Source organism: Hoplias malabaricus, chromosome 2 (assembly GCF_029633855.1).
Source record: "Hoplias malabaricus isolate fHopMal1 chromosome 2, fHopMal1.hap1, whole genome shotgun sequence".
In the NCBI taxonomy this organism is placed as follows: Eukaryota; Metazoa; Chordata; class Actinopteri; order Characiformes; family Erythrinidae; genus Hoplias; species Hoplias malabaricus.
This window is the reverse complement of record NC_089801.1, coordinates 72,625,241-72,639,046: the sequence shown is the minus strand read 5'-3', so window position 1 is coordinate 72,639,046 and position 13,806 is coordinate 72,625,241. Positions and strand designations below refer to the sequence as shown.

The window sequence follows — 13,806 nt, the reverse complement described above, 5'->3', positions numbered from 1 at the left end:
ACGCAGACACAAGGAGAACACAGCACACTCCTTACAGACAGTCACCCGGAGGAAACCCACGCAGACACGGGGAGAACACACCACACTCCTCACAGACAGTCACCCGGAGGAAACCCACGCAGACATGGGGAGAACACACCACACTCCTCACAGACAGTCATCTGGAGGAAACCCATGCAGACACGGGGAGAACACACCACACTCCTCACAGACAATCATCTGGAGGAAACCCACGCAGACACGGGAGAACACACCACACTCCTCACAGACAGTCACCCGGAGGAAACCCACGCAGACACAGGGAGAAGACACCAACTCCTCACAGATAGTCACCCGGAGGAAACCCACGCAGACACAGGGAGAACACACCACACTCCTCACAGACAGTCACCCGGAGGAAACCCATGCAGACACGGGGAGAACACACCACACTCCTCACAGACAGTCATCTGGAGGAAACCCACGCAGACACGGGAGAACACACCACACTCCTCACAGATAGTCATCTGGAGGAAACCCACGCAGACACAGGGAGAACACACCACACTCCTCACAGACAGTCACCCGGAGGAAACCCACGCAGACACAGGGAGAACACACCACACTCCTCACAGACAGTCATCTGGAGGAAACCCACGCAGACACAGGGAAAACACACCACACTCCTCACAGATAGTCACCCGGAGGAAACCCACGCAGACACAGGGAGAACACACCACACTCCTCACAGACAGTCACCCGGAGGAAACCCACGCAGACACAGGGAGAACACACCAACTCCTCACAGAAAGTCAACCCCAGAACCCTGGAGCTGTGTGACCGCGACACAGAATGATAAACAGATTGGATTTCTCATATGACAGAAATTATCAAGAAAGGTTTAATAAAATCTACATACAAAATGCCGCATATTGGAAATGTTAAAGCAGGACAGAGACACAAGGCATGGAACAAAGAATGCCTGGGACCAATTGGCAACCATGGCTACACTGCCAGGTGCAACACATGACAATGGCAGGGGAAGGGAAGAACAAACGAAAAACAAAAGCACCTGAACACAAATACATGGGAAGGTAAACAAGGAAGCAAACAGGGTGGGACTTAACAAATGCACAGCACAGCTCCCATAGCTTGAACCAAGCTTTTGAAGACTAGACACTAGAGGCCAGGGACACTGGGCAGAGGATTTACAAAAGGGATGGACCCAGGGCGGGAGAGGTAAAACGACACACGATTGGTACAGGGATAGAGAGTGATTGAAGCTTAAAAAACTGAGATCAGCGTATCTGGAAAGCGGAGGGGACCGATGGGACCAATGGGTCAGTGCCAGGACAATGGGTGGGCATTGGAGGCCGAGATGGCAAGGGCAACAGGGATAGAGCAAAGAATAAAATCAAAATCAGAAGCACATGGGAAAAACATGAATGTAAACAGAAAGAGGCAGGATGTTATATTCATACTGAAAAAGTAATTATTGTATGTAAGATAAAACAATTGTTAGTACCCCAGCTGATGCCAAACTTTGAAATGTAGTGTATTGCACAGTTTGAAGAATTTTCAGGTCATATGATATCTGAGATGCTTCCAGAAACGACCACTAAGCTGCAATGCAGGGCTCCACTTCAGCACTCCATCCCTTCGAATGATGGACTGGATGGACTCCGGCAACAGTGAGTAATCTGCATTCTCCCCACTTTCCACCACGATTACTCGAACACTGGATTGAGCAATGACACGATAGAGTTCTCCGCAGTGTGACACACTGAGTCTGTCTTGGCCTGGATTCAGAGGAATGGAGCTTTCTTCTTCTGCGCGACTGGCTGGCTGTGATCCTGGAAGGACGAGCAGCACAACCTTGCTCTGGCTTACAGCATCAGCCATGTTCACTGCATCAAAAAAATAAAAACACATTACATGTTATTATTTGAGACAGAGTCTGTGCTTTATGTTTCCATTAAATATATTTACTATGTGTTACTCTGTGAATTCCAGACATCAGGTAACATCAAGTAATATATGTACTAACAATTTATAAAATGTTAACCTTATCACAAATGTTTCTAATCAGCCAAGATTTTGTTTCAGTGCTGAATTTTAACCTGCCATTGCATTCAACTCTGACAGTGATTATGAAAGCACACCACTCCTTTGTTACATAAGTGACCGCTTGCGATACAAAGGGAGAAGAGAGTGAGATGGTTAAATGGTGCAATCAGAACACACTAGCCCTTGGCTAGGCTGGATATTATGAGTTTTTTTTTTATTTGACATACAAACACGGTAATGCCAATTGTTTAAACAACACATACATACAGGGGTTAGACAATGAAACTGAAACCCCTGTCATTGTAGTGTGGGAGGTTTCATGGCTAAATTGGAGCAGCCTGGTGGCCAATCTTCAGTAACTGCACATTGCACCAGTAAGACCATGTGCTTCCAATGGTTCAAACATTGTGTCCTGAAGGCGGTGCCGTGTATCAGGACGACAACGCTCCAATACACACAGCAAGACTGGTGAACGATTGGTTTGATGAACATGAAAGTGAAGTTGAACATCTCCCATGGCCTGCACAGTCACCAGATCTAAATATTATTGAGCCACTTTGGGGTGTTTTGGAGGAGCGAGTCAGGAAACGTTTTCCTCCACCAGCATCACGTAGTGACCTGGCCACTATCCTGCAAGAAGAATGGCTTAAAATCCCTCTGACCACTGTGCAGATGAACTGACGCTGTATCGGCCGCAAAAGGAGGCCCTACATCACACTAATAAATTACTGTGGTCTAAAACCAGGTGTTTCACTTTCATTGTCCAACCCCTGTACATTCAGGAATATATGGTCTGGCTATAAGCTGTGAATTAAATAACCTTTGTTTAGCTAGGCCCTGTGAAGGACTGGCGCCCCCTCCAGGGTGTATTCCTGCCTTGTGCCCAATGATTCCAAGTAGACTCTGGACCCACCGCAACCCTGAACTGGATAAGGGTTACAGATAATGAATGAATGGATGGACGAATGAATGTTTAGCTGGTTTATGTTTGGGTCACTGTAGCGTAATACAATGGTATAAACTATATAAGCTGTAATGTAAGGTTATGCCGCACCAAACAGCAGCATGCTAACTGTATGCTTAAATCATTATACACTTATCTCAAAGAAGAAGACAAAAAGTTTAAGAAAAAATCCCTGCTAAACAGGTTCCTGCTTCTGCTTTATAGCTATGTGATGTGATTCATTATCAGACATCACTTAAGCAAGTCTGTCATAAATATAAAATATTTAATTACTTCTTAGCCACATTAGCTTCAAAGTCTCAGCACCAAACAAAAAAAGAATCAAACAGGCTTTGGAGAAAGTTGTGTTAATGAGTTATTTGGCCTCTACCTTCGTGTATTAGTTATCTACCTTCTGTGTTATCACGGCCGTGTATGAACAGCTTCAGGCCATGCTGCTGCTCCAGGACCTCAGGTATGACCCTCAGGGCCAGGTCCTCTGCCACAGAGGAATCAGTGCTGTTGCCATGGCAGTAAGACACATATGCATTGTATATCTTCCTCCCTTCAGCAGGAGCTTTGAAAAAAAAAATGACGTAATTTAGGCTAGGACATTACATTTTAATATCACTTTGAACAATATTATGAACGGCCAGAGTAACGTTTCATGTAAATATATATTTTTCTCATAACATTACTGTATTAAAAGTGTACATGTATTAATTTACATTTATATAAAATATACACCCAAACTGTACACCGATCAGCCGTAGCCCTACTACCACCTCCATGTTTCTCCACTCACTGTCCATCAACTCTAGATGAGGACATTGTAGCTCTTAAGTTACAGATTGTAGTCCATCTGTTGCTCTAACTCTGTTGCTGTGTCTGATCCACCACACCAACACCACCTCAGCGTCACTGCATTACTGAGAATGATCCACCACACAAATCATACCTTCTCTGTGGCTGTATTTAGGATCCTGACCGCTGAAAAACAGAGTGAAATGTGGAGCAAACGTTGGGCAACAGTGTGTAATTTCAGAACTACATAGTGTATGGTCAGAGGAGATGATAAAATGAACAGGGTGTGTAGATACGAGGAGGTGGGAGTAATGTTATGACTGATAGGGGAATATATATATATTCATGAACACTAAGACTAAACTATCATTCAATTTTACCAGATATGATTGTGATACACTTACCTTTGCCTTTGCCACGCAGATGACGGTAGGCTAAAATTATATCTATTCTGAAGTATATGAAGAGAACAATAGCCAGAGCAATAGTGACTACAGTGAGAGCCAGAGCAATGATCAGTGGAGTCTGTATGGCACTTGGATCCCCTTCAGAATCAACTGATAATGAAAAAAGTTAAAAATGCACATGCCTTTAAAGAAGTACATTAAATAATATTGAGGCATTACTCTTGATTATATCAAACAAAGTGGCATATAACAATCTTATATCTTATATTGATTCTTACTTTGTCTGAGCCACACCAGGCCAAAATCCGATCCCTTAGAGTTCAAAACAATGCACTGAAAAGGTTCATCAAAGTATTTAAGGGAAACTTCAGAAATGAACAGTGTAGAAGTACCATAAGTTTCATTATCCTCCCCTTTCTCTCTGTCAGTTGGAAAAAAATATGAGTTTTTTACATTTTCACAAAGCATGTATGAAAAATACTTTCCCAACTCCATTTCTGGAAAATGCAGGGTATTTTATAAGAATATTTGTAAAAAATGGTTTGTTAAATATTTTCGACTTTATTTAACTGATGACAGTGCAAAGAAATGATAATAATAATATTTTGTCTGTATATTTTGTAAATATAAACTAATTTTAGTTTTAATACCTTTCAAAAACTTGAGAAAGGGGCAAAATCAGTCAACTTTTTATGGAATAGTCCATTCCAAATTTGAAATTAATCCGGAGCCTACCCGGAATCACTGTGCGCAGGAACACATCCTGGAGGGGGCGCCAGTCTTTTGCAGGGCAACACACACACTCATACATTCACTCCTAAGGACACTTTTTGAATCGCCAATCCACCTACCAATGTGTGTTTTTGGACTGTGGGAGGAAACCCACGCAGACACAGAGAAAACACACCACCTCCTCAAACCCTGCTGCAACACAGTGTTGCCCCATATTTCAAATATTCTTGTTACATATTTTCCCAAGAAAAAAGAGTGTAATCAAAAGGAAAAATGATATAACATTGATTTGCAGTGTGCTACAAAAGAGATTCCACCCAGAATGCACTGTGGGCAATAGACAAGCCAGCAGAGCACTGAGATACCTTAGCTCCAGGCCTAATATCAATGTTACTTTGACATGTACCACCTACCTAAACATTGTTGTTGACCAAGCAAACCCCATGAATGCAATGGCATTCAATAAGGACAGTGGCCTCTTTCATCTGGATGATGCTAAATTACAGTTCAAGTCTTAAGGAATGTGACAGTGAGTTTAGTCTTGACCTCTATATTCCCCCAGAACTCAGTATGATCAATAATCTTTGGGATGTGCTAGAAAACCAAGCCTGATGCATGGAGTCTGCACCTTGCAACTTACAGTATATACACCCTATTCCATTTATTAAAATTAAACAAAGAAATAGCTCACAATGTCAGTTTGTCCTGGAGTCCATCAGTGAAACTATCATTGACAGTCCAATATACTGATGTTTCCATAATGTCTTGTTCTGAACCAATGAATACAGAACAATTCAATGTGATATTGACACCTGTAAAAACCCAGAAAAAAAAGAGGCTAAATAATATGTCATCAATAAACACTGAAAACTGGTAAACTGTTTCTATGTAAACAGAGAGCAATCACTTGCCTGGTTTTATATACATCGTCAGGTTACGAGGATGTAATACCTCAGGACCCTTCGTAGGTTCTAAGGAATATGAAATTCATTAATAAAATTCAAGGCAATGATATTTAGGATCTAAGAGATAAATTCTTAAAATAAGGTTTAATAGCAATGATTCTGTTTCATATTTTCAAAAAGCCATTACAATATTCGGATGCGTAGTGGCCTGGATGTCTCAGAGATTCTGTACAAACCCTATTTTCAACATGGTGTCATGCCATTGTCCTGTCATGTCCGTTTTCCCCGCCATGTGCTCACTTAGCACATGGCTCTGTTTGTTATTGTCCATGTCTCCGCTCATGTCCCGCTCTGTTTAGCTGTCGGTGTTCTTTTAGTTTAGTCTGTTCAGCTGTCCGTGTTCTTTTAGTTTAGTCTGTTCAGCTGTCCGTGTTCTTTTAGTTTAGTCTGTTTTTAGCTGTCCGTGTTCTTTTAGTTTAGTCTGTTTAGCTGTCCGTGTTCTTTTAGTTTAGTCTGTTTAGCTGTCTGTGTTCTTTTAGTTTAGTCTGTTCAGCTGTCTGTGTTCTTTTAGTTTAGTCTGTTTTTAGCTGTCCGTGTTCTTTTAGTTTAGTCTGTTTTTAGCTGTCCGTGTTCTTTTAGTTTAGTCTGTTTAGCTGTCCGTGTTCTTTTAGTTTAGTCTGTTCTTAGCTGTCCGTGTTCTTTTAGTTTAGTCTGTTTTTAGCTGTCCGTGTTCTTTTAGTTTAGTCTGTTTTTAGCTGTCCGTGTTCTTTTAGTTTAGTCTGTTTAGCTGTCCGTGTTCTTTTAGTTTAGTCTGTTCTTAGCTGTCCGTGTTCTTTTAGTTTAGTCTGTTTTTAGCTGTCCGTGTTCTTTTAGTTTAGTCTGTTTAGCTGTCCGTGTTCTTTTAGTTTAGTCTGTTTAGCTGTCCGTGTTCTTTTAGTTTAGTCTGTTTTTAGCTGTCCGTGTTCTTTTAGTTTAGTCTGTTTTTAGCTGTCCGTGTTCTTTTAGTTTAGTCTGTTTTTAGATGTCCGTGTTCTTTTAGTTTAGTCTGTTCTTAGCTGTCCGTGTTCTTTAAGTTTAGTCTGTTCTTAGCTGTCCGTGTTCTTTTAGTTTAGTCTGTTTTTAGCTGTCCGTGTTCTTTTAGTTTAGTCTGTTTTTAGCTGTCCGTGTTCTTTTAGTTTAGTCTGTTTTTAGCTGTCCGTGTTCTTTTAGTTTAGTCTGTTCTTAGCTGTCCGTGTTCTTTTAGTTTAGTCTGTTTTTAGCTGTCCGTGTTCTTTTAGTTTAGTCTGTTTAGCTGTCCGTGTTCTTTTAGTTTAGTCTGTTTTTAGCTGTCTGTGTTCTTTTAGTTTAGTCTGTTTTCAGCTGTCCGTGTTCTTTTAGTTTAGTGTGTTTAGCTGTCCGTGTTCTTTTAGTTTAGTCTGTTCTTAGCTGTCCGTGTTCTTTTAGTTTAGTCTGTTCTTAGCTGTCCGTGTTCTTTTAGTTTAGTCTGTTTAGCTGTCCGTGTTCTTTTAGTTTAGTCTGTTTAGCTGTCCGTGTTCTTTTAGTTTAGTCTGTTCTTAGCTGTCCGTGTTCTTTTAGTTTAGTCTGTTTTTAGCTGTCCGTGTTCTTTTAGTTTAGTCTGTTTAGCTGTCCGTGTTCTTTTAGTTTAGTCTGTTTTTAGCTGTCTGTGTTCTTTTAGTTTAGTCTGTTTTTAGCTGTCCGTGTTCTTTTAGTTTAGTGTGTTTAGCTGTCCGTGTTCTTTTAGTTTAGTCTGTTTTTAGCTGTCCGTGTTCTTTTAGTTTAGTCTGTTTTTAGCTGTCCGTGTTCTTTTAGTTTAGTCTGTTTAGCTGTCCGTGTTCTTTTAGTTTAGTCTGTTTTTAGCTGTCTGTGTTCTTTTAGTTTAGTCTGTTTTTAGCTGTCCGTGTTCTTTTAGTTTAGTCTGTTTAGCTGTCCGTGTTCTTTTAGTTTAGTCTGTTCTTAGCTGTCCGTGTTCTTTTAGTTTAGTCTGTTCTTAGCTGTCCGTGTTCTTTTAGTTTAGTCTGTTCTTAGCTGTCCGTGTTCTTTTAGTTTAGTCTGTTCAGCTATCCGTGTTCTTTTAGTTTAGTCTGTTCTTAGCTGTCCATGTTCTTTTAGTTTAGTCTGTTCTTAGCTGTCCGTGTTCTTTTAGTTTAGTCTGTTCAGCTGTCTGTGTTCTTTTAGTTTAGTCTGTTTAGCTGTCTGTGTTCTTTTAGTTTAGTCTGTTCAGCTGTCTGTGTTCTTTTAGTTTAGTCTGTTCAGCTGTCCGTGTTCTTTTAGTTTAGTCTGTTCAGCTGTCCGTGTTCTTTTAGTTTAGTCTGTTCTTAGCTGTCCGTGTTCTTTTAGTTTAGTCTGTTCAGCTGTCTGTGTTCTTTTAGTTTAGTCTGTTCAGCTGTCCGTGTTCTTTTAGTTTAGTCTGTTCAGCTGTCTGTGTTCTTTTAGTTTAGTCTGTTTAGCTGTCTGTGTTTTTTTTTTAAGTTTAGTCTGTTTAGCTGTCCGTGTTCTTTTAGTTTAGTCTGTTCAGCTGTCCGTGTTCTTTTAGTTTTGTCTGGTTTAGCTTTCTTTGTCTGTTTAGTTCTCCCTGTCCAGGTGTCTATTTAGCTCTGTCTAAGATTAGTCTGTTTAGCTTTCTCTGTTTAGGTCTCTGTCTGTTTAATTCCCTCTGTCTAGGTTTAGTTTGTGTAAGCTCTCTTGTCCCCTTTGTCCCCTCTCTTGGCCCCTTTGTCCAAGTCTCTCAGTCTAGGTCTTTCTTGGTCTAAGTATTCTGTCTTTTGTTTTGTATCTTTTGGTGTAAATAAAGTCAGTGTTATAACGAGTGCGTCCGCCTCCATCAGTCCACTCAGTCCTGACACTAAGCTGCGTAAACCGATTATTAGGAGAAGAAAAAAAAAGTACATTTAATAAATACTTTCATAAATACCGTCTTCGTCACTTTGCATGTAAAAATCACATATGTTCCTTTAAAGTGGTTGGGTGCCGACGATTTTTCTTAAAATCGCTTGATGGAGGCCACAAAGACAACAATGCTAATATGCCCATGTCATTCACTCATTCATTTGTTCATTAATTCATCTGCTGTAACCGCTTCATCCTGATGAGGGTCAGGGTTAGTCCACAGCCTACCAGGAATCAGCAGGCGCAAGGGAGGAGCAAACACTGGACAGGGTACTAATCCATTGCAGGGCATTTCGTACCAATAATTGTGTACATTTTTACACAACCAATCCACCTGCCCTAAAATATGTCTTTTTTTTTAACTGTTGGAAGAAACCCAGAGGAAATCCATGCAGACACGGGGAGAACACACAGGAAACTCATCACAGAAATTGACCCCAGTGCCCACATTCTTTCTAACTCAAACATCTGTTTCCTCCGAACAAGTCTGGGCTCTCGCGAAGTCAGTGGAATTTCCCTTTTAAAGTTTCAAAGAATTCTAACATTGACAAATTCACACATCTGCCTGGTGCCATTATATTTTTAAAGCAAATATTTACAAAGACATGTGTGATTCGGATATTGTCATATAAGTCATGGAGTTATTGCAAATTGAATAAAATATACACAGTGGAAGTCACTGTCACACAGCTCTGGAGTTCTGCGGTTGTGGGTTCAGTCCCCACCTCAGGTCACTGAGAGTTTAAGAGTTCTACCCATGTCTGTGTTGGTTTTTTTCTGGCTGCTCAGGTTTCCTCCCATAGTCCCATAAAAAAACACATGCTGGCAGGAAGACTGACTGCTCAAAAAAAGGTGTGTGTGATTGTGTGATGCCCGGTGATGCCCTGGCACCCTGTCCCGGGTGCGCTCCCGCATTGCGGTCAATGTTTCCAAAGAAGGCTCTGGACCCGATGGAACAAAATGAAGTGTTAACAAAGATGAATAAATGAACATTCAGAAGTTAAAAAACACACACATCTACTCACCGTCTTTCAGCACTTGGAGTTGAGTAGTGTGAGAGATTGTGTAGTTATCTCCTTCACGTCTAAAGACAACCTCACAAGTGTAGTTACCATTGCTGCTCAGTGATACATTTAATTGAACTACGCTTCCTTGCAGTCCTGTAGGTTCACAGTCCTGAAAGACAGGGATTTTAAAGGACATCGGAATTTTATTTTTTTGGATATATTGCACAGAAAGACCTCAGTCATTTTTACAAATTCATTTAATGCTTTAAGTCATAGTGCCACACCTTCAACCAATTGATTTGCAAAATCTCTCCAAAAGTCTCTACGGGATCTTTAGTGCAGGTCAGGTTGGTGTTTGTTCTCTCCAAGGCGAATTGGAGGTCAGTGGCTGTTGGACAGGGTCCTTTCTCAACTGAGAGGAAGAACTGAGATTCTTTGGTCTCAGAGGCACTCGTACTGTGAAGAAAGAAATCACACACAGACATTTCTGCATCCGACAATGGAATGTTGTCTATCTTATCTTATGTATAAGGGAATTCCACAGATTCTTCTAATCCAAAGGTGTGTTGATGCCCCTTATACCCAGCCGTCTCAGCTGCAGTAAGGTGCACTACATCTCTGTTTATTAGATAACAGTCGTCCTTTTTCAATAGGCGTGTCACTGACGAATGTAAATATTACTCCTACAGAACAGAGCCACAGCAAATGGAGCTCCCACATGTTTGAGATTATTGGAGCCTCTGCAGTTAGCCATTAGCTAAGCATCAGATTTCTATTCCACATTCACATAATAAGTAGTCGAGTTCTGCTTGATTTCTGATGATTGCGAAATTCAAATACGAAGTCAGTTCATTCGTTGCAAGGTTGCCCTACCCCAGGAACTTGGAGCTGTGTGAAGGCCCCACCACAAGTAGCACCACTCCGCTGCTTAATTTATATATATATATATATATATATATATATAAGCATAAATAAAAGCATAAAAGCAAAAAATAAATTAATAATAAACCTATACTTTAAATAGAACATATTCTAACCCTTTTCAAACTTAACACAGGTTACTGGGGTTTTAATATAAGGTCTGTGAAATGCTTTTTTACAAAATACCACAAGGATCAAAAAACACAGCACTGTTTTCCCTTTGTCTAAGCAGCATAGTTCAGAACAACTGTTTCAGCACCTGTTCTTTGAAATGAGAACAAGCCACAGAAGCTAATTTCAAACTACACATATATTTGTTATGGTTTAAATTTTGGCTTTATATGTCCTTTAAGTCACTGTCACCAAAAAACTTTAACTTATTTTGTTCTGTTTTCTTTTCAACAGTTTTTTTTAATGTTGTCCAATTTATGTTTGTTATATATTTTGTGGGCTAAGAGGAATTTACTATTATGCATTTTTCATACATTCGATGCTATTCTTTTTGAAATCACTTAAAATAAAGGGTTAAATATTTAAACGGATAGGCAAAAAATTTTAAATGATCCTGGGATTAAACGAAAAAGGGATATTTTTCATTTCATTTCTGAATGATTAATGTATATTTTCTGATATTCAGCTTTGAAATGCAATTAAAATGTTAATCGAAAAGCACTGATTTCTAAAAGATTTATAGGGGAATACTTGAACAACTCCTGAACAAAGTGAGACATTTTGTAGTCCACTTACCCTGTACACGCATAATGGCCGCTGTCTGATGGCTCTGTGTTAAGTAACCACAGGGAAATTCCTTGCAATTTAATGCGGGGGCTTGTCTTTACAGTGTAGTTATCTTTAGTCCAATTGACAGTGATGTTGTCTACATTTTCCTTGCAAATGCAGCAGTGGAGTCTAACAGTGTGATGCTCAACAGCAAATATCTGCTCACCTACAAAAACAAAACACAACACATACATGTACAACAACTTTTTAAAGGAGCAGTAAGTCACTTATACCACCAGAATGTGCATGTCTCAGCAGGGTGCATGACAAAAAAATCCAATGGCACAACACAGTTTGGCTTTAAGACACACCTTCTCCAATTAAGACCTACAGGTTTTATCATCAAAGCAAGCACAACACTGTATTTTTCTCACTTCTAGCATAGACATAGAGCACGATTTCTCACAATTTCTCACATACAATACACTCATAAAAGCTGAAACGGGCATTGTTTACAACTGTGTTACACTGCCTTTTCTTGTAATAACACCTTTTAATCATTTGGGGACTGAGGATACAAGGTGTTGACGTTTTGCCAATGTATTGTTTGACACAACTTTAGTTGATTAACGTTATGTTGTCGCTGTTGTCTGAATCTCTCCTCGTGACTCGACATTCATTTTTCAGTGCCTTTAATAAAGAAACATAATGGTACCATATTCTATAATATTTATAGATTTTAAAGTTGCGCTGTTTCCATATGCCCCATTTCATCTCCAGGACCTTTATTATGTTCTTTTATTTTAGATGGTTCTGTAACATATTCTTACAAATATCCACTTCTCCTTTTGGAGAAAAGAATGTAATATATCTTTAGGGAACAAATGTACCGTGCCTTGTGTAATTTCAAGAAGTATGCAGCAGATTGTAGAAAGCTATTTAAAACTTTTCAAGAAATAACCATCCTTAAGAAACTAAACGATTAATCTGGTATAGGTCTAAAAATGTCTTCTGCATGAACTTAAGAGACAGTGGTAAGGCATAAACTGGATCAAATTAAACTTTAACAGATTTATAACAAGACAAATAAAACCTTATTATATATTTTTTTGGACATTTGGTCCTTTATTAGGTAGACTTCAATTGCATTAGCCCACAGTTAGTCTAATTAAATTAATTAAATTAATGTTCTATCCTTAAATGGCATATATAGAAATACTTTAAAAAAGTTAGGAAGGTCTTCTAACAGATTACTCCAGTAAAAATTAAAAAGTGTTCTTACCCATACATTTTGATACATACGAGATACTTGCTGTCCAACTAAAAAGCAGAAGCACGGCGCTTTGCATTTTCTCTGAAAGTGAAAACTAAGAAATGTCTTGGAGAATTAAACAGCTGAATGGTTGAACTTTGTTCTCGTTTTCAAGCTGTCGTAATATGTCTGAAGTGAATGCATTTGCCACAGAACAAACTACCAAACTACATCAGACATGAAACTTGGGGCTAAAATAAAACCAACAAGAATTCTACTTCTGGGGTTTATTTTGTTTTCAGTGGTGGACAAAGTACACAAACCATGTAATTGAGTAAAAGTACAGACACTCAAGGTAAAATATTACCCCAGTAAAAGTAAAAATCCTCGTTGTAGGTCTCTACCTGAGTAAAAGTACAAAAGTATTTACCTTCAAATGTACTTAAGTATTGAATGTAATAATAATACCATGACGTATTATGGCCCTAATGTCCTATTATCATTTTTGTAACAACACTCATGTTTAACACACTGTAGGTGAAAAGACCCTAATGTCTTTTGGACTTATTCCTCTGTACTGATTTTGGGGTTTTGGAATGGTTTTTTTCTGGTTTTAACCTCACTTCCTCTATTGTGTTTAATGAATCTCCAACTGACTCACCCTCGGTGAATAATTTGTGTCATCTATCTACAGCTCCGTAAACCGTGTACATGACTCAAATACAGCCAAATACTAAACGGTACAAATCATTTTATTAACCCATAACGGTTCTAAGAACTGAAAGTGATTACTTTCAGTCTCAAATTCGCTCAGCACATGATTAAAAACGAAGTCTGCCTTTGGTATTATTGGTTTAAGGCGGAGTGGGGATTTGTTCAGACACGTTAAGGTTTTATTATAAACCAAAATGTAACGGCAGATTTTCAAAATGTAGTGGAGTAAAAGTAAAAATAAGTCACCCAAAACAGAAATAATTGAGTAAAGTACAGATACACTTAAAAAGTACTTAAGTACAGTAAAGAATTACAATTAGCTACTTAGTTACTGTCCTCCACTACTGTTTTATAATAACTTATAATTATTTGTATTATTTTTTTAAGAATATGCCGCGTTCTTGCAGCTGGAGTAGGATCAATGAGGTCAACTGGGAAGTAGCCAATCAAATGCGTGTAAAATGACACT

General features: G+C 39.2%; 1 protein-coding gene across 2 annotated transcripts; it reads right to left on the bottom strand.

Moving 5' to 3' along the window:
- Nucleotides 1-190: 190 nt before the first annotated feature.
- Nucleotides 191-12,720, bottom strand: LOC136687620 (interleukin-1 receptor type 1-like). 2 transcript variants are annotated; one of them, XM_066662128.1, is made up of 10 exons: nucleotides 12,654-12,720; nucleotides 11,399-11,597; nucleotides 10,015-10,186; nucleotides 9,749-9,899; nucleotides 5,844-5,903; nucleotides 5,624-5,744; nucleotides 4,479-4,621; nucleotides 4,198-4,350; nucleotides 3,402-3,566; nucleotides 191-1,886 (listed from the first exon to the last, which is right to left on the bottom strand). In XM_066662128.1, the coding sequence occupies exons 1-10, from the start codon at nucleotides 12,718-12,720 to the stop codon at nucleotides 1,558-1,560; spliced, it is 1,560 nt and encodes a 519-aa protein (XP_066518225.1). In that variant the 3' UTR covers nucleotides 191-1,557. The 2 variants fall into 2 exon arrangements, with proteins under 2 accessions (XP_066518225.1, XP_066518226.1); XM_066662129.1 differs by having other exon boundaries at nucleotides 12,660-12,720.
- Nucleotides 12,721-13,806: the final 1,086 nt, after the last annotated feature.

Excerpts from the sequence above, each read along its gene's own strand:
- LOC136687620 (XM_066662128.1), bottom strand. The coding sequence starts at position 12,720 with ATGCAAAGCGCCGTGCTTCTGCTTTTTAGTTGGACAGCAAGTATCTCG. Across the intron at positions 10,187-11,398 it reads GGCCATTATGCGTGTACAGG|TACGAGTGCCTCTGAGACCA; the intron begins GTAAGTGGACTA and ends CTTTCTTCACAG. Across the intron at positions 3,567-4,197 it reads TCTGCGTGGCAAAGGCAAAG|CTCCTGCTGAAGGGAGGAAG; the intron begins GTAAGTGTATCA and ends TTTTTTTCAAAG.